Genomic DNA, 23,655 nt, shown 5'->3' on the forward strand with positions numbered 1-23,655 from the left:
TTGTTGAGTCTGGGGTGGGGTTTGAGTTTCACATGTGGCTGATATTGAAGTAGCCAGGAGAACAGGAGCCTCCAATGTTTCACATCAACACTCACCCCCAGAGAATTCAACCCAAACCTCTCTCTCATGAACTGATCTATGGAGCCTATTGAGGCAACTTTGGTGAAAAGAGGAAAAAATAATTTTAAAGGTGGGCAATCGTAGAGCATGTATGGCAAGGAAAAAAGCCTAGACAAAAGAAAATCCTTTAAACTTGTGCAATAGAGCTCATTTGTGTTTTTAAATATCTGCTACTTTTGGGACTAGAAATATCTCAACTTTTTACTGGAGATGAATTGTGATGTTTTTATAGTTGGAATAGTTAAAATTTGTAACATCTCTCAACTCTTTTTGAATTTTTTTCTATTTTGCATTACCGGTAACTTCTGCACGTGCTTTGTGTTTATCCTTGCCTTTTTAAAATTTCAATTTTGGATTTTACTTGAAACTGTCTTATCTGATAATTTTTCCAGTGATATTCCTGGAAAAAATGCAGGTTGTACCATTCTGGCTAATTAAGGCTTAATACTAATATAGCAATTTTTATTTACAATGTTATTATAAAAAATAAACAAAATGTTTCTTTGCATATGGAACAGAAAATGTAGGAGCTATCCTTTATGCCACTGCAGAGAAATATGTCAGGGAGGGGGACAAAATGTTGCCATCATCTATACAGGCATAGAAAACTCTCATCAGTTTCTTTTGCATCTGATTTAAATCAATTGAAGCAATATCTTGGATAAGTTTATTGAGTAGGAAGTTTTACATTTTTAAAACCTCTCTGTTTTACTGGTAACTGGTCAATTTTTTTCTTCTTAATCATGACAAATTCTTTGACACAACCTAATTCTAACATCTATTTCTGGATCAATGATATTTTACATGACATATATGATCACATTGTGTCATGTAAGTTTCATAAAGAGTTTGAGGGAACCGATCCACACACCCATACCTCAGTGGAATATTTTAATCCTCAACCTGATTAGGTGTGCAGGGACAGGGGGGAGGGGTGCTGGTAACCTTAGGAACAAGAATTCAGCTCATATCTCCTTTAATTGTGACTGTGTGTCTCCCTCTCTAATTGTACCACTATATCAGTCCTTTAATACCAACCCAAACTGTATGGGTTCACACCAAGCTGAGGTCTGTGTGTTTGAGATCAAAGTCACAGAATGATGATGCTGCTGATGTGTTGTTTTCCTTCCTTTTAAATTTAGATATATGCTAATTTCATTGACACCAGGTGCTTCATTCTGACATTTTTAGTAGTTCTGTTTTGCCCGCTGAGAGAATACTTTTCCCTGCCCCAGTGGATTTCCTGACCTCCATCTCTGTCCCCCACAGTTGCATCGGGTGACCAACCTCGCTTCACTGGAGGCAGCCGTCCTGGGAGCACAGGCGTAATGAGGGAGAGGAGGACAGCTGGTGACCCCTACTGGTCCTATTCAGGTGAGCTCTCATTTCTGCTACCGCCACAGAGCCTGAAACGGAGAGAAAATAGCCCAACAACCCCTCTGACTCGTCTCTCATTTCCCGGTTTCTGTCCCCTGTTTAGTCAGCAACCTTTGATCCTTTTTTTTTTGTTGAATGTAGAGAGGCTAATCTAGGTATTTTAGTATTCACATAATGTGTACCTGAGCTGTATGTTTTCTACACTCTTAATAACCATAATTAAACTAATGCATTGGGGAGAGAAACTGAGACATATGGCAAAGTGATTTAATGTTCCAAGTGTTAATGCTGGATTATTACGTTGTAGCCCACTGTGTTTAACCATGAATAATAAATCAACTGCTCTTAAAATGGATTTATTGCAAGTTAGATTTGGTATATAAACTGTATATACTGAAATGCTGCCAGTAAATATATCTGCCTGTACAGCTGTACTTGCATACACTGTGTAAAAGATAAAGCATTTTATTTTTGTCAGATAAAAACTTTATGTCTGATGTATATACTAACATTTACAAATGCTTTCTATTTTCTAAACGCCAAATAATATAGGGACAGTTTTTAATATTTTTTTGTGTGCTTTAAAGTTTGACACGTGGAAACACTTTGTTTTAGAATATGGAAGATGAAAAGAATTGAATTTAGCAGAAAAAAGACATTTTGGAAAAGCAGTGAAATATAATATTAGAACCTTTCAAACCAAACACACTGACATTTTTGGGTCAAATGTTTATATATGTATGTTTGTAAGGAATGCCAGAAAAAAGAATATCTTGGAACAGTTAGCTTAAATTTTTGCTTTTGTCCAAATAGAACTACTCTCAATCAGGATTTACAGTAAGGCCATCCTGCTTTTATACCCATTTTCTTCTCTGCTCACTAATGTTCTATAGGACTTCCACTAGGGCTTTATGTCATCCTTTACCGAAACCTCAAGTTTATGTCCTGAGGCCAGTTTGTGATAAGTCTATATGTATCCTGTCATTGTTTTCTTTTTTTTTTTCCGTAGAAAAATCTTTTTGTGCTCTCCTTGTTGCAGCCTCAGTGTTGTGAAGCGCACCAGTCCCTCCTGCAGCAAAACACTTTCAATAGCAGGATGCAAGAATTCCTGCATGTCCGATTGTTTGTAATACAGTTTTCAGATAACATTACTATTAAAAACTGATAGCATTCAGTCACCATATTGCTGGATATATTAGCTGAAAATAATTCTGTTGGTAAATACATTAATCTTTGCTGCCTTCATTCTAGGTAAATTACCTCCTGCCTGTATTTACACATACCCTGTAAAAAAAAACTGCAACGTTATAATTGATGCATTTTACACAAATGAATTATATCACAATCATGGCAACATATTTTTATTAATTCATGCCTAGTGTTTATGATTAAGGATTCTGGATATTTTAGCTAAGGGTGAACTAGATTTTTTGAGGATGTCTTTGCAGATTTTTTATTTTTTATTTCCCATGATGTCTGGTAGGGAATCCATGTGTTAGAGGTGCTTCATTAAAATAGATTCCTAGTAGGGATGCACGATATTGGGATTTTGGCCGATATCCGATATGCAGATATTTTAAAACTCATATAGCCGATAACCGATATCGATACCGATGTTAAAGCTGGACAAAAATAAGTAGTCATTGAAAATAGCAGTTTTGTTATCCATTTCTGACACTTTGAAAAATTACATATTTAAATATATTTTCATATGCTGATATCAAATTGATTTTTAAAAACTCGGTATCGATCTATTTTAATTTCAAAATCTCGTGAAATTTCATTGTTCTGTTACAAACTCTTGTGGTATTTTGCAAATTCTTGTGAGATTTTGTTAGTAAAATAGATCGATACCGCGTCAATATATCAACATATAAAAATATGGCAAAATTTTGTGAATTTTTGGGGGATTTCGTAGCATAACGATGACATATAGCAATATTTCATAAGTAAAAGAGATTGAAATGGTGTTTTTAAATGGCAATATATCAGCATATGAAGATATTGTGATATTTTAATGTATCAATATTTTTTCCTTCGTCTTTAGAAGTTTTTAAGTCTGTAAAAAAGAAGTTTTTGAGGAAGAAGAAGTAGTTTTTCTTTTTTTTTTTTAGACTTTAGAAACTCAGAAGCTGATCAAATATCGGGTTAAATATCGGTGGGGTGGCCGATGTCCGATATTCAGTTTTAAGGCCGATACAGGCCGATACCGACGGGGCTGATTATATCGTGCATCTCTAATTCCTAGGTGAATGTTTTTTACTTAGATGTTATGACTTTACCTCACAAAAACTCACAGAACCAAATCATCATCCCTATCATCATCGACCCTGGTTGATTTCTTTTTTCTTCCTCAAGTAAACAGAAATATTCGTGTACGCACACTTGGGCTGAAACATTTTATCGGATTAATGGTGATTAATCAATTATTGAAATAGTTATCGATTAATCGTTATCTGTAATATAGACTATAAAACATGCCTTTAGCTGACAGAGCTAAGATAATAATTAAACATATTGCATTTAAGATAAAAAAAAATGTTTTTCGTCTGTCAATATGTTCAATCCACAACTCAAGTGGAAAAGTTTTAGTTTCACTCGGTTTAATTTAATCAGAAATCTTCTTTACAGAACCTTTGTCTATCTGATTATTAATCGAAAGATCAATTTGCAAAAGAATCATTAGTTGCAGCCCTTATGCACACATAATTTGCATTTAGGAAACAAAAAAGGCTGTGTTTGTTTTTTTGTTTTAAAAAAAAATAGTGTTTGTAAATAATCATGTAATTTAGTTTGAACCTGTTTTGTTCTCTCAGAACTAATCACAGCCACAAACATCCACAGCCATGCAAACACGGTCCATAGTCGACGATCGGGCTCAGCCGATGGGAAATCAGGGTTGTGTGCTCTGTTGAGGGCACCTCTCTGAAACAGAGGTGGGGGGTGGGGGGCACTTGTATTTACAGATCCAAAAACACCACCTTGCAAATATTGCACTCAGTCCCACTGCCACTGGAGTGAATCGAAGCTCTGAAAACTATTACACTGATGGAATATTTTGTCTTTGGTGTTGTGGTTGTAAGTAATAAAAAAAAAAAGAGAAAATCATGGTTTCAGGCGAGCAAATTGTGCCGTTCACAGTCGTGAAACAAGGTGTGCTCAGTTTGGATTCACATTTGTTTGGTATTCACGTCACTCCTAACAGCGGCCTTTGGCTGCCTCGGTTGTCTGGTAGAGGCAGGAAAAAACTGTCTGCTTTGACTATCCAACCATGACAGCTCCCTCACAATGGACAAGGTATGTGGACCCTACATTAAGATTCTTAATCACTTCACTACGCTGTCGTTTTCCTAAACGCTTTCAACTGTGTTGATGGATGAGTTCTATTTTTTATATTGTTGTGTGTCGTATCACCGAGAGAGATTTCACTAATTTTGATTAAGGGTGCAATTTTAACGATTCAACACGATGGTTGTAGATGTGTCTGGGCTTTGGCAAGTAGCTGTGGTTAAAATGAAATGGCAGCTGGCAAAGATAAAATCACCCAGATAATTAGATGAGGTAGTGTGGCACCAGAAACTTGAGAATACTTTTTATTTGATCCATTTTTCCCAGACACGCACACGCACACACACCTATTTATAAAAGACAGATCAACCACGCAGACAAGCTGAAGTAAATGGGGCCTCCTTAACATCGCAGCAGTCACACCTGGTTGGGTCCATCCTAAAATGATGCAGTTATTTTGCAAAAGGAGCCCAGCCAGCAATTTAGTGTGCAGTTTATAGACATATTTTCCAGGCAGCCAGCATTACTCAGTTTTATTTATGTTTTTTTTTTTTCGTAGAACATGTTTGGAGGAGCTAAATTTGGGGGTTTTATTAGTTATTAGCCTTCTTTTGTGTACTGAATCAGCAGACTGTAAGTTAGATTCTTTTACTCTGTATTGTGACATTTTGTTAGGATACCACACTTCTTCCTTCCACTTAACTTTTACATTACGTCTCAGCTGTGAACAGCCGGCTTCTCTAGCAATGACCTTGTGTGACTTCCCCTCTTTGTGGGAAGCGTTGATGCATGTCTTCTGAACAACTATAAAGACAACAGTCCAAATGATTGCACAGGTCATAACGTGGCCATCAAATTACATCACTCTATTAAAAAGCTATTTTATTGCTGTAAGGTTCTAATTTGCTGACACAGTAAACATTGGATTTTAATAACAAAGTTATGATTTTTAATTTAGTGGCTCTACCTGCAATAACTTTATATGATGAATTTAATTATTGAGAAACAATTTATTTCTTTAATTGATGTTCCAATAAATTAGGATGCACCGATTTTTTATATATTTGTAATTAATAATTATAGTTTATTTGTGTGTAGTTGTGGCTTTAGACCTGTTTAATATTTACCCTTTGTTATACTTTGCACTTGTACTTGCCTTGTGCCAAGAAGCCTGCATGCTTAACAAAAAAGGAGCTGGAATTGTAAGGAAAACAGAACCCTTTTGTTTAGAAAAAAAAGGTCTTGAAACCAACATAAAAAAAAAAAAGAAAACTGTATCTTTAGTTGAATTTTGGACACGCATTTCATGTCTGCGCTGACCACTAAGTCCCACTTGCGAAGGCAGCTGGCTGATTGTGCTCAGGAAAAAAAAAGGGAAGCATTGAGGGAACACAGAACTGTCCATTACTTTGGGAATGTAATTAGCGGCTAAGGCTGTGAATGGGAGACAGACAAGCGTGCCTTAGCAGCTAAATGGTTATTAAGGGCATTTGCTCTGTGCAAGTGAGTGTAACAGAAATGCACGCAGCAGGCGTGAGCCTCAAGCTAGAACGTACTTGTGCAGGACAGGCTTCAACCCTTAAGAGCCAGGCAGACATAACATCTAAGAGAGCAAGCTTCTCTTTTCTACTCATTGTGTAGCCCACCAGCATCAACTGCTGCAGGGTAGAGCCGTTTAAAGAATATGGAGCAACATGAGCTCCAGAGAGTAACAATGTGGAATAACTTTCGACTTCTTTATTTAGTTCAGGTCTGATTTTGTAACTGGTTATCTATTCTAGGTTGAAGTTCGTCATTTTTTAATGCAACAAATGCAGCCTAATTTATTTTATCTATTAGACAGATTATTAAACAAGTTGCATTACTAACAGCAACACTTTACTTGTATTCAGAATTTTTTTGTTGCACCGTCCTAAGCATAAAGCGCGCAGTGCAGCCAGATCTCTTGTCAGTAGATGATGTGGCTCCTTCCTGTGTGCTTTGGTTATGAACCTTAATGCAAGGAGGCTTGAAACCCACACCTTGAAACTTGATTAAAAGTTATTTAAGGCAGACCCTGAGCTTGTGTGTGCCTGTGTCTCCAAGTGCGCATGTGGAGGCATTTTTCATAAGAGGGATGATATCATACTCACCGTAAGACTCCCACAGGAACAAGGCTATGCATCATCCCCCCCCCCCTTTTTTTTTTTATATCTCTGCAGGTTTTCACATCATCTCTGTTAGTTTCACTCGTTCCTTTTATCGCTGCTTTTAGATTCTTTTTTTTTTGCCAATACACATGCTGGTTTTTTCCTCCGATCGCTTTCTTGATGATTTATTGTTTTACTTTAATTACAGCCCAGCAGTCAGGAGTACCATAATGTGCGTTTGCAGAAGCATTAAGTTTGATCCCTTCCTAGCAGACTTCTTTCTAGCAGAAGAAAGACAATGTTAAAACACAGCCGCTCTAGATGTAAAGAAATGCAGGTTAATGTCCCAAAGATGAGTGGATTTTTATTTTCCTTGCTCTGAGTGATTGCACCTGAATTAACTTGTGCCATTTAGAATGGCATGAAGCAATCAATCCATAATAAAAGATGAATTTTATTACTTTAATCTTAGCAAGTTTATAGTATTGATGAGAATTTGAATGGATTGAAATTTAAAAAGGCCCTTTTCTGGATTATTATTCGCTTTGTTTCTTGGCTGTGTTGAAATTAAGACTCAGGGTTTTTCCTCTGCTGAAACTAAAGGTTGAATGTAGGAGTTAATGATGTATACCTCCACAAATTGATTATACAGCTTAAGGCGCTGCATCTGGGTGATTTTTCATATTAACAACTCACTAATAGTGCAGTGCTTCACAGAGATAGCGCTCCTGCTGTCTGTTTTTCATGCAGCAGTTGCGTATGTTTGGATGGAAGCCACCCTGACAAGCTGCTGCAGCCACAGAAAGAGCCTGCAATTGTCTGATACGTGTGGATTATATTTCCCCTCAGCCCGACTGTTTTATTCCACTTCACTGAGGTTGCCCGTGATCATTAGCAATCTTTCCACTCATGTCTCACATAATGAAGTGAATGAAGTGTCATTTTCAATCAACTGCTATGTTGATCCAACTTAATTAGTACTTTAGAGGATACAAAACAAGATTAGGTAACTCACGGTACTCGATTGCCAGAGCTGTTTGTTTTGGCTTTGAATTAACCCTCAGTTCTGTCGCTGCATAAAACTTTTTCGTCAGTGCTCTGATCAATTTAGTCAAACGCATGAGAACCGCTGCAGTCTGCATAGAAGTACAATTGAGGCATACGATTAACAAACACTCATTGGTTATTTTTATTTTGTCTTGAAATCCTCAGTTGAATCCAATCTAAAGGAGGACATAAGATTGATGATTATAGCTAGTACCACTTTAAGCCTGTGCTTTTAGAACATCACATAAATACATTTTTCTAAAGAAGATTAAACTAAAGATTAATATTTTAATGTTTAAAATCCTAACTCGCTTTCAAATATTTTAATTTGACAAAATGTATGACGGGTTCCGGCTCAAACAACATGCTAAAACAAATTGAGAGAAAGAAAAGAGTTTTTGAAAGTTGTGGATGATAGCTAAGATCAGCTAAATAATTCTACTTTAAGCAGTAGATGTTCACAGGAAGCAGGAATATTCAGTTTATATGTGTACTGATATTGCACTGGAAAAAATCAAAATCTAGATAAGTCCTTTTTTCTTAAAATAAGTGCATTTGTTCTCCAATTGAGAAGGTAAAAGAGACCTTTTGCCAATAGATCAAGACAATTTACATTTAGAATAAGAAAACACAGTTGCATTGTCTTATTTCAAGTGCATTTTATCTAATTATCCTATTTTAAGAGTTAAAATACTCATTGCATTGGTAAATCATCTAATTTACCTACTCAAATTAAGGATAAATACACTTAATTTAAGAATTTTTTTTACTTATTTCTAGATTGTTTTTCCAGTGTAGTCCTTTTTTTTTTACTGCAGTTGCAGGATCAAAACTGCTGCTAAAACTGTTAAAATCTTGATTTTACCCAGAAATCGCCCTGTGACTTGTCAGAGAGGTGACCCAGAACAATACACAAAAGAAAAATACAGTCACAGATTTTCTGACTGTTAAAGATCGGCACACCTCTGCCTTAATTGCATGGCTAGCTCTCTTGTGTGTCCCATTTTATATGACAGCAAGAGGAGGTATCCTATTAGTGCCACATAGAAACAGAAGGTTGTGGATTATGAATTATACGTATTGACACAATGATCAGCTTACAAAGTATGCATTAAAATGTCTCAGTGAAATTGTCAATGATGCTAATGATTTTATCCCTTGTGGTTTTGTAGCAAAGCCTCTCCTGATGTTTGATTTCTTTTGTCCCTCTGACTGGAAAATTGTTATTAAATAGATGTTGATTTGTCAAAGCTCTGGTGTTTGCTCATGATCAGGACACCCTGGTCATTAACAATTTAGAACATTGTGGATTTTATTATGGGAAATATTGGTAATTACAAAGGATTTTGACATATATATTATTACACACATGCATACATATATGTATATGTATGTGACAAAGGATTTTGACATATATATTATTACACACATGCATACATATATGTATATGTATGTGGGTGTGTGTGTATATGTGTGTTTTTAAGCAATACATCTTTTTACAGCAGCAGTTTTCTCTCTTAAACTTTTCCTTTTTTTAATGTCTGTATTCATTTCATCCTTTTTGGTTGCAGAGAGATGACATCGGGTAAGATAGGCGGAACCTTCCTCTGTGTGCTTTATCTAAATATGACCAGAAAAATCCCTGCGCACTGCCGGGTTTCTCATTAAACAGAGTTTTAATTTTAACGATGTGTACTCTTCAGAGGTTGCCTATAGTATATGATGCTACTGTGAGAAATTCTAATGAAACACTTGACTGAATTTAGAGCAGAGGTTTTTTTTTCCTAGAACAACTTCAAAACGTACCAATTCCCTTGTAGATTGTCCAGCTAGGTGGGATGTGTTAGATCCAGGGATTCATGTTAAATTAGTTTGGTGCGTGTGAAAGGAGTGCACTTTGTCTCTGATGTTGTAAATCCCCCCTCAACCCCAAATGCTGGAGGGAAAAGAGCAATGCCATGTTGTCATGGTGCCCAGCAGAAGGAGCCCTGACTCCTGGAGGTAATGAATCGAGAGGAGGATTGCTCCCAGTAGACCTCCTCGTATGAGAAACACTTGAGTTTAAAGCAAAGCTCCCTGACTATACAGCAGCACAGGGGACCAGCTTGGAGGGTAAAGCATGGGGCTTTCTATCCAGGGATCCAGGAAAATGTCTTCTGGGACAAAGATAAAAACAGTTTTTTTTGCAATATAGGAGAGACTAGTTTGTAAGCTAAGACCCGTTACAGATCCAAGAACTTCAGATCCAAGAACTTCAGATCTTATAGTGATCTGGTTAATGAAATCTGTTTTAATATTTATATGAAAATACTTGTTTTTGTTGTTCTGGGACAGTTAACTCTGTATGGATCTAAAGGAAGGAAGTAAAACAATTTAATCACAACAACATTACTACATTATTCATCTTTATTTGGCAAGTATTGCCAAATAAAGATGAATGAATTTTGATTGACCATAATTTCCATCAATAGAATATATATGATTATTTTATACTTATTTACCCTCTTTTAAAAAAACTACTACAACCATTAAAAAGTAGTTTGTCCTAAAATCTTTTAAAATCAATTTGATTGACTTTTTTTTCTATAGCTTTCTATTGAGCATTTTTATTACAAAAAAGCCACAAGATTCTTGTATATTAAGGCATGCAAAATGTTTTATTTATGCTCAACATCAAATGAGCATCAAACGAAATTTCACCACTGGGTATCTGCAAATAAATACGGATATCCAGTCATATGAGTGAAAAATGGCATCATCTTATAGATGAACATGAATAGTGAATAAGTAATTCATTTAAAACTTGTTAGCAACAGAACTTCATTTTCATAAATCATTGTCTTCAGATGAATACTACTATATATGGTATCCAGCCATTTTGCTCCTGTGCCACACTTCTCTATCTGTGCATGTAGAGATTAAAACATGTCCAGCTTGTAAGCCAGTGACTGGGTGTGACGTCACACCATATTCCATCTAAAAAGCTGCCTTTATTTTTTAGTTCTCTCTGTCTAAAATAGTGAATTATTGCTCCTTTACAATTATTCAACAACCAAATAGAGAAAATGATGAAACCTAATTACTAATAAAGCAAAACCCTATCATTAATCAAACCCATGCCTATTCATCAATTTAATGAGACTCTAAGACATCTAACAATGATGCTGCTCCAGTTCTGCTCTGCTACTACACATTAGCACATTAGCAGTCAAATCAAACTTTGAATATACCCTTAAGTTATGAATTATTTACAAGCTTTTGTGTGCTTGTGTTTTCACCCGTAATCAGTTTCATACCTACAGTATCTACAGTCATATGAAAAAGTTTGGGCACCCCTATTAATCTTAATTATTTTTATTTTTAAATATTTGGGTGTTTGCAACAGCTGTTGCAGTTTGATATATCTAATAACTGATGGACACAGTAATATTTCAGTATTGAATTGAGGTTTATTGGACCAGAAGAAAATGTGCAATATGCATTAAAACAAAACTTGACAGGTGCAAAAATTGAACCGCACCGTGCCGGACACAACCCAACCGCGCTTAAAAGGTACTAGATCATCAGTAGGGCTTTGCGCGGTTCAGTCCTGGCATGAGCAGATCTTGTCATCTCCTTTCAGTCAGCCTCCGTAATCATGAAATTTCAGACATTCATAAAAACACAAGCTCCCCTACCTTGCAACACGATTTCCAGTGATAATTCTGCTTGGGAGTGTGATGAATAACCAAAGGCTGCCTTCTTCACCTGACTCTCCGCAAACAACAAAATATCACAAATATAACCAAACTTCCTGAATGTTACAGACACCGCCATGTTGATTTTCTTGTTTATCTTTAGAGACCAGTAGTACCGTAGATCACTGGGAGGTGAGGAACCGTGCTAACGTGATGTGTAAACGATCGTAAGGAACCGAACTCGGCATGGTTAACTGATCTAAGCTCGGTCCGAACTCGGCATGGATCGGTTTTCAGAGGGTAGTGTAAATGGGGCTATATGAACCCTGCCAGGGCATTGGTTTTAGTAGGTGAAAGGTCAAACCTAAGTTTTTTGGGTACATAAAACCCACTGCAGAGAATCTGCTCTTAACAAATTCCCACAATTTCATTTACATAAAATTGCAATCTATTCAAATCACCAGACATTATAAATTCTTGTTGCACACTAAGGGTCTCTTGTGTGCTTGAGCACTAGTCGGTGGATGTTTCCATAATAGTAACTCAGAAAGCATTGTGATGGGCTGTTTTACTGAGTACTAATTATATTCTTAATCAATTAGTTGGAGCTGCTCTCCAGAGCAACACACAATCCATAACAATCATAGAAACACCTGCATCTATTTATTTATTTCTCTCCTATCTTTTTCCCCCACTTTCATTCTGGTAGAATTTCAACAAGCTTTGCTGCCAGATGTCAAGTACAGAGAAAGGCAGAATTTTTTGTAATATTCACCTTTTTGCTGTAATTTGAGTTCCACTTGGTCTCAAACAGAAAATCGGCGTGCTGACTGTAGCCGTCAGTAAAGGCAATTTTTGATCCTTCCAAACAGTCCTTCCTCGCATCCTCCTTTATTTTGACCTTCTGAACTTAATGCTGCTCATCCTGAAACATTTCTTTACAGCCGGCCCGCAACACAGGGCTCTCTGGACTTGATTAATTTCCTGCTCCTGGGAGAACAGAGAGAGATTCATCCGTCTTCCACCCCACGTTTCAAGTCGCAGTCATTCTATGTGATGATGGAAGCTTAACACACAACATCATCTGTATCCCTCCAGTCTTGCTGATGCGTTGTATAAACCTGTAGATGTACCTGCACTCATTTTCAGAGAAAATGAGAGGTGCAGGAACACTAATTATTAAAAATGAATTTTGCTGGAGCCAGAGCTAGCTCATTATTCATCTTGGTTATTGCTAGCACTTTGGATCAGCCTTTGTGTGCCAGAATTGGTCAATTTGTCTCTGTCAGGGGTGGGCCCTTGACAGATGTGCCAATATGGCTGCTGAAGTTGTGTGCTTGGGGAGAGGCATCTTAATTCTCCATGATGTATCACGCTGGCAGCAACCAATTTAGCAGAATTGAGCTCCAAATCATCTTACTTCCCACTGCCTCTGACAATCTGTTTCCCTTCCTAGATTAGGTAAATATATTATGGATGGAAATAAATTAGAGATTCCCGCACCCTGGGTAAACTGAGTTTTTGGTGACTTGATTGTTAGTATTGTTACAGTGACATGTCCAGAGGATGGTATCCTGGGGCCCTCATCTCTAATAAGTAGAGGAATGAAACCCCCTCTGCACAATTGCAATGATAAGTGTAGTCAAATTTTCAGGTTTCCCCTGTTTAGGACAGATTGATGTATTGAAGTGACAGTTTGTTGTGTAAAGCTAATTAATTAAATTTCAGGTGTCGCGTGGTGTTAGTGTGCCTGGTGGCAGTATATTAGGCTTCGTTGGTGGCTCAGGTCCAACTTAATGGATGTGGACATGCTCAGCCTGCTGGGATTGCAATATTGAGGAAATGCGAGATTGCCAGCCCACAGGTTCCCTCTCTAATGTGGTTATGCTGATGAGCTGAAATGAGCTTGAGAGTGGCTCAGCAAAATTTTTAAACTCATAATCATGATGACTGACTTTATAATGAGTACACATCCCCGAGAGGTGAGGAGTTGCTGTAACTGTTGGTAGCAAGGTCGTTACGGTGGCCATGATGGCATTGTTTCGGTAGGTGTGTCCTCAGGTTATCGAGTAATTTTTAGAAATTCATTCAGTTTCAAATGGAATTCAGTGTCCTGCAAAAATATTGTTATGGTTTTAATGTTTTCAAAAGTTATTTCATAACAACAAATTGAGTTAATGTGTTTTTTGAAATTTAGATTCTTTTAAGGATGAGGTAAATGGCAATTCATTAATTGCCATTTACCTCCATAGTTTCACAACCAACCATAGGTTCAATTTTAAAACTCCGGATGGTAAAGAGATTTCTGACTTTTGTACACCAACTTTCACTCCCACTGCACCTCTCTGTTACTCTTTGAATTGTATGAATTGTAATCTCATATATATTTAACTTTCACACAGAAACCTCATAATATGTTATCCAATAACTTTTGTATTGAATGCCTACCCCAGTGGGGATTGCATATCCGCTATTTAATCAAATAGCTTTTTAACAGTAGTGTATTGGTCTGTGATCACACATCACTCTTACTTTGTGTAAGGATAACTAATGAAAGTTTGAACCGAGCTCAAATTATTGTCAGTCAACTCTTCCCAAATATGGGATAAATTCACAATTTCCATTCGAAATATAAGACTTTACTAACAAAAATCAGTCAGCTCCAAGTTAAACAAATTTCAGTTAAAAACTCTGGATTAAACAACTGAAACTCAACTAAACTGAGCTGTAATTTACACAAAGAAAAACGATACAAAGGGTGAAAACTATAATCAGTTAAAACAATTATATCCCAATTGGTCTTAGATTTTATGTATGAGAACCAAAGTTTATTTTGAAGAGCTGAGATGAGGTCAGATTAGCTTTAAAAACTAATTTAGAGCAGTTTGAATGTGTTTAAACCAATTCACAATGCAAATCCAAGGAGGAAAATACTTTATGAAATTATTCGCTTAAATGGAAATCAATAAACTTTTAGTTAATTGATTATTAACCATCTATGATTTTTTTTCTAGAGAACAGTTAAAAGTTAAGGCTTACCTAGTTTCTCTATACTGAGATTGGGGAAAAATTAGTTTTAATATGTTATTCATGTTTAAACCCTTAGTGAAATAAAGTTTGTTTTAGCTTATGAACCACTGTTCAAGATATGCCAGTGTGGGGTATCACATGGTAACCATAAGCTTCTTTTTAGTTTTCTTAACTCCACAGTAAAAATGAAAAGATAAAAGAAAAAATTATAATTAAAACGCAGAAAGTTTGTTTTGCATTCTGGTTGTGAATTTACCAACAGTCAAACTTAACTTTGGCAATCAGAAGGTTGTGATTCCTGCAGCCTGCATGACCTTCCATTCATGGGTTCTCTCCAATTGGGCTGGCTGGGAAGCAGCCACAAAAGAGAATGGGACGAGCATGAAGCAGCTGCTTTGTCCCGAAGCACGGTGGGGGACACACGCCTCCCTCTGGGAATGGCTTATGATGGTCTTGTGAGAGTTTGGTTTTTCAGCAGTTGGAGAAGAAAATAGCCTGCAGCAGAGCAAAACTACATCTCCTTCATCAATGTTCAAAGTTAACCATCGAGGTCCTCAATGTCCAAAATTAACATCATGGCTCATGGCATTACACAATCTACAACTTCTTCATCAAAATCAAACACATCATTAAAATTCATTATTCTGCCTAAAAGAGTAGAACGAATAATTGTTTTTGTTTTTTTGCCATAAAGCAAAAAGATCAAAATTCTGTTGTGACACAGATTTTAATTTTCTTACAGTTGGGTGGTGCTTTGCCCCTTCTAAGGTGTTTTCTCCTATAATTTACCTGTATTTAGCTGCCAAAAGCATTGCATAAATATAACGGCTTTCCTTGTTCTGGAGAAAATCAACCCCACAGCATGACAATGCCACTACCCCAGGGTACAGTGCATTTAGCTGCTTTCATACAAATAAATTAGTAGAGGCTCTAATACTCTCAATATTTTTTGACCACATTATGGCTGTGTCTCCTTTTATTTGCGTCAGAAGGGCTGTAGATGAAATTACACAGAGACTAGTTGGTTAATTTTACGTGTTAATTGTTTTGACTGGAGTTGGTTTAGGGGTATCATAGCAACTAGGGTCTGAATACATTGCAAGGTACATATTTCAGATTTTTTAAAATACATTTTGTTTCCAATTTTCAAAGTATTATTGTATTTTTCTTTCACTTTATAAGAATTTGGTTTATGTCTATCTATAACAAGATCCCATTAAAGGAGAAGTAGTTTGTGGTTGTAAGGCGGCAAGATGTGTGAGCATTTAAAGGAATATGAATGTTGTACTTCAGACCCCTAACTGCTTTGAAGTACTTAATGCTGTATCACCCATACTTTCTTGTTAGATATTTGTCCCATGCTACCTTCTCTGGATTACGAGGTTACACTGCTGCTATTGATTTCTGTCCTGATTCTAAATTTTAAGAACACTTGCTTTGCAAACAGGTAGCTGTTGTTTTCCCCGCCTCATTTGCACAACTGGAAGAATAATGGCAGCCAAGGGGGAAAGCCAAGAACAGAGATTGCAATAGGCGAGAGTGCTTTAGGCTGTCTTTTTTTGTCTTGTATTGAATTAGTTTTCAGGCTAATGGTGCCTTCGTTTGGTTGGGTGAACAGGGATAGTTTTTTTTTTCCTTTTTACAGAATTTATCATAAAGATCATAAGAATTTCATAAAATCAAACCTTCACAATTTTCCTTAAGAAATTTCAACCAATGTCTAATATGCCACAGAAGATGAGAGATGATATCCAAAGCTACTGGCAATGAAATCTTACCCCGAAGTCTGAAAATGTTTTGGTTAATTCACATCGATTTAGCTTCAATCTCTCTTCGACAGCTAAAAGAAAGATCACTCAGGTCGGCTGTCCTTTGTCTTATAGTGTCTCATGACTCATTTAAGGGGGAGCTCAAATACCTGCGAGGGATAGTAAATAATGCAGATGCATTACAAAATTATTGGGGTAGAAGCTGCTCTTTGCATTCTGAAATCTTTTACAGTCTAAACCCTTCATCCTTTATTAAATTTACTCACCAATCTCTTGTTATTTTTCTCTTTTCAAGAGATCAAAATGCTGCACATACATTAAGCAGGATTTACAGAAGAAGCTTTGATTTAATTGTGTCCAGCTTTTTGAAAATAAATTGAGCAATTTTTTACAGTCTTTTTTGGAGGGGGTGTGTGGTGGTGGCTGGCAGGGGTGGCGAGGGAATATTTTCAGCATTCAGTTGAAGAAAAAAAAGTTGAAAGCCAGAAGGCAAAGGACTACTTTGTCAGTCATGCATGTGTACAACACTGTCTTTGCTTTTTCAACCATAAGCTGCTTTGGTGACATCACCCAGCTCATATTTTCAATTCAGTACTTCGAACCATGAAATAAAGCAAACTTTCATGTCTGCGAGCGTTTGTCTGCAGGTAGCTATGGAAGACGAGATCTTTGAGGGGCAACTGACAATTTAAAATGATTGTGCTTCATGGGAATTTTATTTGTGTGTGTTTGTGTGTGTGTGTGTTTATTAATCCTCATACATAGAGACCAGCCTCCAGCATCTTTAATTTTAAAATGAATTTGGCCAATCTTCACCAGCATTCACCTCTCCCCAGGAATCAATTTTCAGCTGCTTTTTGTGAGCTCCCTCCTCCCCTCTATTCTTTAATTTTCCCCCTCATCTCTTGTTCCTAATGCTGGCCACATACCAGCTCCAAGCGGGCTTTTCTGCTTTGTGGATGCTACCGAGTAGCGAAGAGTGTGAGTGAGACACAGTCTGGATTCAGGGTTGATTTAAAATGTCTGCTCGCTGTGCTCAGCTCCACTCTCATCTGGGGATGTGGTCATGTGTAGTCTTGTGATTTGCGGCCTAATTAGCGGTTTTGGGCTACCTAAGGCTAAAAAAGCCCCATATGAACACTCTGCCACTCATAAGCTTTGAAAAATCTAAATGCTGGTCGACTGTTAAACCGTTTGTATATGATTGAAGCAGAAGAGTTAAAGGGTTAGTTATGTGAGGATCTGTGAAAAGGTTTTTTTTCTTTTTTCTTATAGTAGATAGCTTTCATAGTGTCGCTGACATAAATCCAGGTCGGTTGGCCCTGCAGGCTGTAGCTAACAGCTAGTCCAAGAGGAATCAAGAGCAAAGCAGACTTTGCTGGTTTTAAAACTTCAATGCTCCAAATATTCCTTTAGTTTATGCCTAACATTTTACAGCTAATATATATTTGCAATTGTGGGGAAATTTGCACAGAACCTGATAATTATTTGTATTTTTTCTAGCAGCACCTTTATTTTCAGAACAGTTGACAAAATAACAAATCAGATAAGAAGTCCTACATGTCCCACCCCCTTTCATTCTGCCCCCCCTCCCTCCTATTGGAACGCGATCCCAGACGCATGAAAAGCAGAGAGGATGTGTATAAATCCTACACCCGCATGTTGCTTCTTTGTTCTTTTACTCTTACTGGGTATCATTTTGTGAGGTTTACAAAGCTTTATTCCACCTCTTCACAGTCCGCCCTTAGCTCTACACATCTGACAAAAGGGTCCTCATGCTTTCTTAAATAAATCCCATGCATTGGTCACTTTTTCTAAAGGGAATCTTTTTAGCTTTGCTTAAAATCAAAGAGTTAGAGCTCTTGTTTTTGACCAAAAGAGAGGTGATTTATTTTATTATATTTATTTTTTGAATGCAGCTGACTTTGATCTATAAGTATATGTTTATTCTTAGAGTAGTGGTGATATTATGGACATTAACCTAATTTGAAAAAGGGGGTTTAATAGAAGATGTTTTAAGATATTTGTTAGCTCACTTAAAATAAAACATTTCCTTTGACACAGTACATTTTGGACACCAATCTGGGAGTTAATATTATACTTATTAAGTTGAACTGGTGTGATATATGTTTTCATTAACCACTTATACTACAGCAGTCTGAATCTAGAGTTATTTATCTAGTCTAAATATGAGCTTTCTTACAATTAAACTTCCTTTCTTTTTTTACATTTAATGTTTTTTATAGATACTATCAAAATGCACGGAAAGAAGCTACGGTCTGTTTTTTTCTTCTGAGATTTTGACTGGTCTTGTTACAAACATATTTAACAGATCTTTCTATTTTAGAAAGCACACAACATTTTTATAACATTAATTCTGCAAATTTTTGACAAAGGCAGGGGCAGCCAGCTATTAATCAATTAAATTATTTGTTCCAACAGAGGTTCACAGAAGCTATTTATTTAGTCATAAAATGGAGGTTTGGGCTGCTCATTGGTGTAGTGGATAGCACTGCTGTCTTGCAGCAAGAGCGTTTCAGGTTCGATTCAGGGTCTTTCTGCATGGAGTTTGCATGTTCTCCCTGAGCCTGCTTGGGTTCCCTCTGGGTACTCTGGCTTCCTCCAACAGTCTAAAAAAATGACAGTCAGGTTAATTGGCTTCTCTAACTTCTCCTTAGGTGTGAGTGTTTTTGTGAATGGTTGTTTGTCCTGTTAGTCACTGTGTTGCCCTGCGATAGACTGGCTATCTGTACCCTGCCTCTCGCCCGTAGACAGCTGGAGAAAAGCGTGATGGAAAATGGATGGATGGATAATAGAAGTTGGAGGCTTTGCAGGACCAGTGAGTTTCCCATGTGAAACATAAAGAACTGAACATCCAGTTGATGTTGCCACATATTTTCATTGAGACATACAGAATCATTTGTTTTTTGGGAAGTGCAGCATTCTGTTGTGAGATTGGTATTTATTTATACCAATCAAAGACAGGTGGGCAGAGAGACACAACAAGATAAACTTGGATCAAATGAAACTAACCAGATTTCAACAAACGTGAAGTTAAACATCAAAAACCTGCTTTAACTCATGTCATCTCCCAGGTTTTTGTGTAGAAAAAGATTATTTATATAAAGATATTCATATTTGTATTAAAATAATTTATGTTCATCTTGATTTAAATAAGCAGTAAAATATTTTTTTTCTTGTTTTTTTTTATAGTCAATAAGTTATATTCTTAACATCCACTGTTCTTACATGTTTCTCACAAGAAGGTCAATGGTGGCACATTGCCTCATAGCTGTGAACATTTTCATTTATGTCTGTCTAAATATGCACCTTGAGTCTATGCACGTAATAGTGTTTGCATAACCCTGTGTTATATATGATATTTAATAGTAGAAGTGCACTTCGGTCTTGAAACCTCTCAGACGATGTTAGTTTCAGCCTCTGATACCAACTAATCAGGATATCAACTAAATAAAGACATGGGAGTTGTCATCCAGAGCATGTTAGATATTAGCTTTTTATAACCTTTGAAAAGAACAGCTGAGAACTATTGCCTAAAAGAAGCAATGATGCAGATTTGTTCTTGTACTACCACTTTGTTCCAGCAGCAAGAAATAAGTACGTGTCTGTTTAAATCAGGTCAAAGTGTACGGATGTAAATCATAAGGATCATTTGGTGTGAGCTGGTGTTTACCTCTGTTAAAGAGGTTATGCTAGGATGCTGTATGTTTGGGTCTCTCTCCTATATACCTCACATTAATGACTGGATTGGCTTGGACTTCATGCACCAAAAAGGAAGGTACCTATTAAATGTGGAGACCTCACGACCCCTTTATGCAATCATTATCATTCATAGATGGGCTTCGCACAGCCGTTGTGCAGTATTTATTACCCTGGACAGTGAAGCAATAACATGTACCTTGAGGATTGTTCAGGATACAGTTAAGTATTCAGCCGTCTTTACACTCGCTGTCATTTGATTATCTGAACTGCTTTCTTTACATTATAAATATCCATTTGTCTTAGTATGTCTTTATTCATGTTTGATATTTATTTTTGGGGGCACTAGAGAAATACAATAGCTCATAATCCTCTAGGAGGTAATTACAATGTCAGGGCGGTGCATGGGTTGTTATCAGCCCCATGCTGCTTGTGCAAACATGGTTTATTTAATTGATCTCCATTTTTTGATGAAAAATTGGCTTTTGTTTAAACAAGCCAAGTGTTTGTTGAGTTATATTTACAACTATATCCAATTTAGACCATACAACCAACAGACCACATAATAAAAATGTGGATTATACTGGTTGTTCCTTGTGACACAGCAGATGTGTTTACAGGGCAAACTGGATTTGATTATCCTAACAATTGCTGGTTAAAGCAAAGATTCCATTAAAGGTCCAACTCTTTAACTAGTGGCCCTGACTAAATAATGTATTCAGCCGGCCTAAATTAAATTCAGTGCATCGTGTCTTCTGAGGAGGGTCGTTGTGCGGGAGAAAATATTTCACCTTTAGCAACTGAATGTAGCTAATGGTGTCCTTAGTCCCAGCCTCATATCATGGATTTATGCTGGCGTTTTGACAGACAGGTATGTGAGAGGACTCTGTTTGTCTCATAACCTCTATCACCTTGGGAGACAGCAGCCTCCTTATGCTCGTCCTGGTTTATCACTATACAGTGACCCGCAGTCAACTCGTTCTCCTAGCAGCTTGTCCCTCAGTCCCTAGTATGTTGCCCCTCTGGCAGGTATCTACAGTTGCCCCCTCTGCCCTTCATAGCTAATGACCAGCTGCTTGCTGGGTGAATGATGACACGTTTGGAGCCGGTTTCCCCAGGACGTCTTTTCACATGTTTGCTTCAATTTGGGGTTGGCAAAGTCAATCGTTCCATTGTATTTTGATTAAACCTTCCATCAACAATCCAGAAACACTTAGGATTTTCAAAATTTTTGATATTTTGACCTTTTTGACCCTCTTTCTTTATTGTCATTTATTGCCACTATTAATTGATGTTACTATGTTGAGAGTGGAAAAGACCTAACTTAATTATGCCTAGTATAAAGTTAATAAAGGAAGAGATTATGGTTTAGGGATGTTTTCAGGAGCTCATAATATATCAGTTTTCAGAATTCGCAACATTTTAAAAAAAGTCTCAGCTTTGTTGAAAGATGATGTATTTCAGTTAGGACATGTCTGCCTACAATTGTATTAAGCTAAGTCTATAAAAGCTCAACAAAAACTCACATTAATACCGTCCTCAACCTTTTTCAACCTCTTTCTAGATGAGTGGAAGATGTTAGCTCTGCATGAGATGGGCTGGCATACTAAACCTGTGGATTAAGGATGCTGTATGTCAAAATATGAATAATGAATTGAATGAATCACTTTTCCAAAGGATATTGATGAGGTGTCATCTTCCAGATGTTAGGAGATCAAATAGCAGTTCAAAGAGACTGACCGTCAGACATATCTTTTAACGCTCAAGCAGCAGAGGCAATTTCCAAAGAAACCTATATGAAAGTATTTATCAGCGGTGTGTCTCCATCAGCCTGCCTTAAGAGTCTCAACAGAAGCAAACTGTTGTACTATGAATAGTGGCAGTGTGTATCACTTTACTTATTACCTTAAGTTGTAACTTCAATATGAATGGAGCCAATGGGCAGCATGGTGACTGAGGGTTGAACTTGCATCCACAACAATCAGATGGGCTCCAACTCTAAAATATAAATATATAATCACAGTTATAGTTATAACTTAAACTACTTGAATCAAGCTATATACGCTTTATTTTAACTGATTAAAGGTTGTGTATACTTTCCCATGGCCACTCAGCAGAGTTTAGGAAAAGACAAGAGAAAAAAGTAAATACAGATCTTAAAATTTCAAGAGTTCTCTTTTAGAGGAGAACATCTTGTCATTTTTAGGAATACAAAACCATAGTTTTATTGTTCAGATTCTGGAATGCAAAGTATTTATGGAAATGTAAGAGTTAAAATTTTACAGGCATATTGGTACCACTTACAGCATGAGGCGGTGGCCAAAGGTTATGTCTCTCCTAACAACCCATGTTAGGAGACATCAGGACATAACGCAGCCATCCTGGGTTTCAACCCCGACCTGGAGACCTTTACTGCATACTGTTCATTATTACTATTTCCCCTTCTAGCATCTTTCAAAATGCTAGACAGGAAAGGCCTTCTTTGTAGGGGTTTTAGCAGAATAAAGTATAAATCTTCTCAATTCCTTTCCTGTTTGTAGGTAGATATTCTGTATTTACCTGAATCTACGAGGTTCATTTCACTGTGTGAATTTAAGTAACTTTAGAAATGTTCCTTTCAAAATAAATTAAATGCAAAACAATGCTGATGTGTTTTTTTTTTTTTTTTGTCTTGCAAGCCTCATGTTCTGCATGATTGTAATTCTTTGAGTTGCTTTCTACTTTTACCTTAATGTGCCATCCCTTTTCCCATCTGTGCCCCTTCAGTGCCCCCAGCAATACATTCATTTGTATGAAAAGAAGTTTCTATGGAATTAATCAGAACCAAAATCACAGCAGGTTTGGACTTTTTATATGATGCTGTGTGTTTCTGCAGCAATGCATACAGTACTCCACCCTGTTATCCAATATTATCAGTAAAAAGAAATGACCTCACTTGGTCAGCTTGGTCTGCAGCTGTTCTTCAAGCTTCTTCTCTGGCTATATTTTTCTATACATTATCAAAGGCCATTTCAATTCTCCTGATAGAACCAAACAAGTTTTTTCCTGGTGAAAAAAAAAGAACAACGGTGGTGCAGGCATACTTGCAACCATTCTCCAAGTCCTCATGCTATGTCATCATAGATTTCCTAAATTGCTATCCAGTGTGCAAGAACATTTCATGAGTAGCTTTTCACTCATGTGCTTAAACTGAGAACCAAGAAGGTCCTCTACTGATTAGCTGACAAAAGGAGTAGAATCAAAGTAATAGAGAATGTAGAAATGAACAGGCAGAGGCATAATATAGTGCAGCTTACTGCCAATCTACCGAAAATAAGTTGGGATCCACTAATCATGTTTTTTAAAGTAAAAAAAATATTTTGGTTGCCTTTTTAATTTCAAAAATAGGATTTACTGTAAAACGGGGGTGGTGGTGGTTGGGGGATTGTTAGTATGTATGTATATATATATATATATATATATATATATATATATATATATATATATATATATATATAT

At 36.8% G+C, this 23,655-nt stretch overlaps 1 protein-coding gene across 1 annotated transcript in view; it reads left to right on the plus strand.

The window, feature by feature from the left end:
* The window catches only part of ptprg (protein tyrosine phosphatase, receptor type G), a 190,810-nt gene that overhangs the window by 48,773 nt on the left and 118,382 nt on the right, over positions 1–23,655 (plus strand). The window contains exon 2 of the mRNA XM_015392190.1: positions 1,390–1,494. Coding sequence (XP_015247676.1) covers positions 1,390–1,494 — 105 coding nt within the window. The remainder of the gene's footprint in view (positions 1–1,389; positions 1,495–23,655) is intronic.

The sequence above is a fragment of the Cyprinodon variegatus genome, unplaced genomic scaffold, assembly GCF_000732505.1.
Source record: "Cyprinodon variegatus isolate N-32 unplaced genomic scaffold, C_variegatus-1.0 Scaffold577, whole genome shotgun sequence".
NCBI lineage: Eukaryota > Metazoa > Chordata > Actinopteri > Cyprinodontiformes > Cyprinodontidae > Cyprinodon > Cyprinodon variegatus.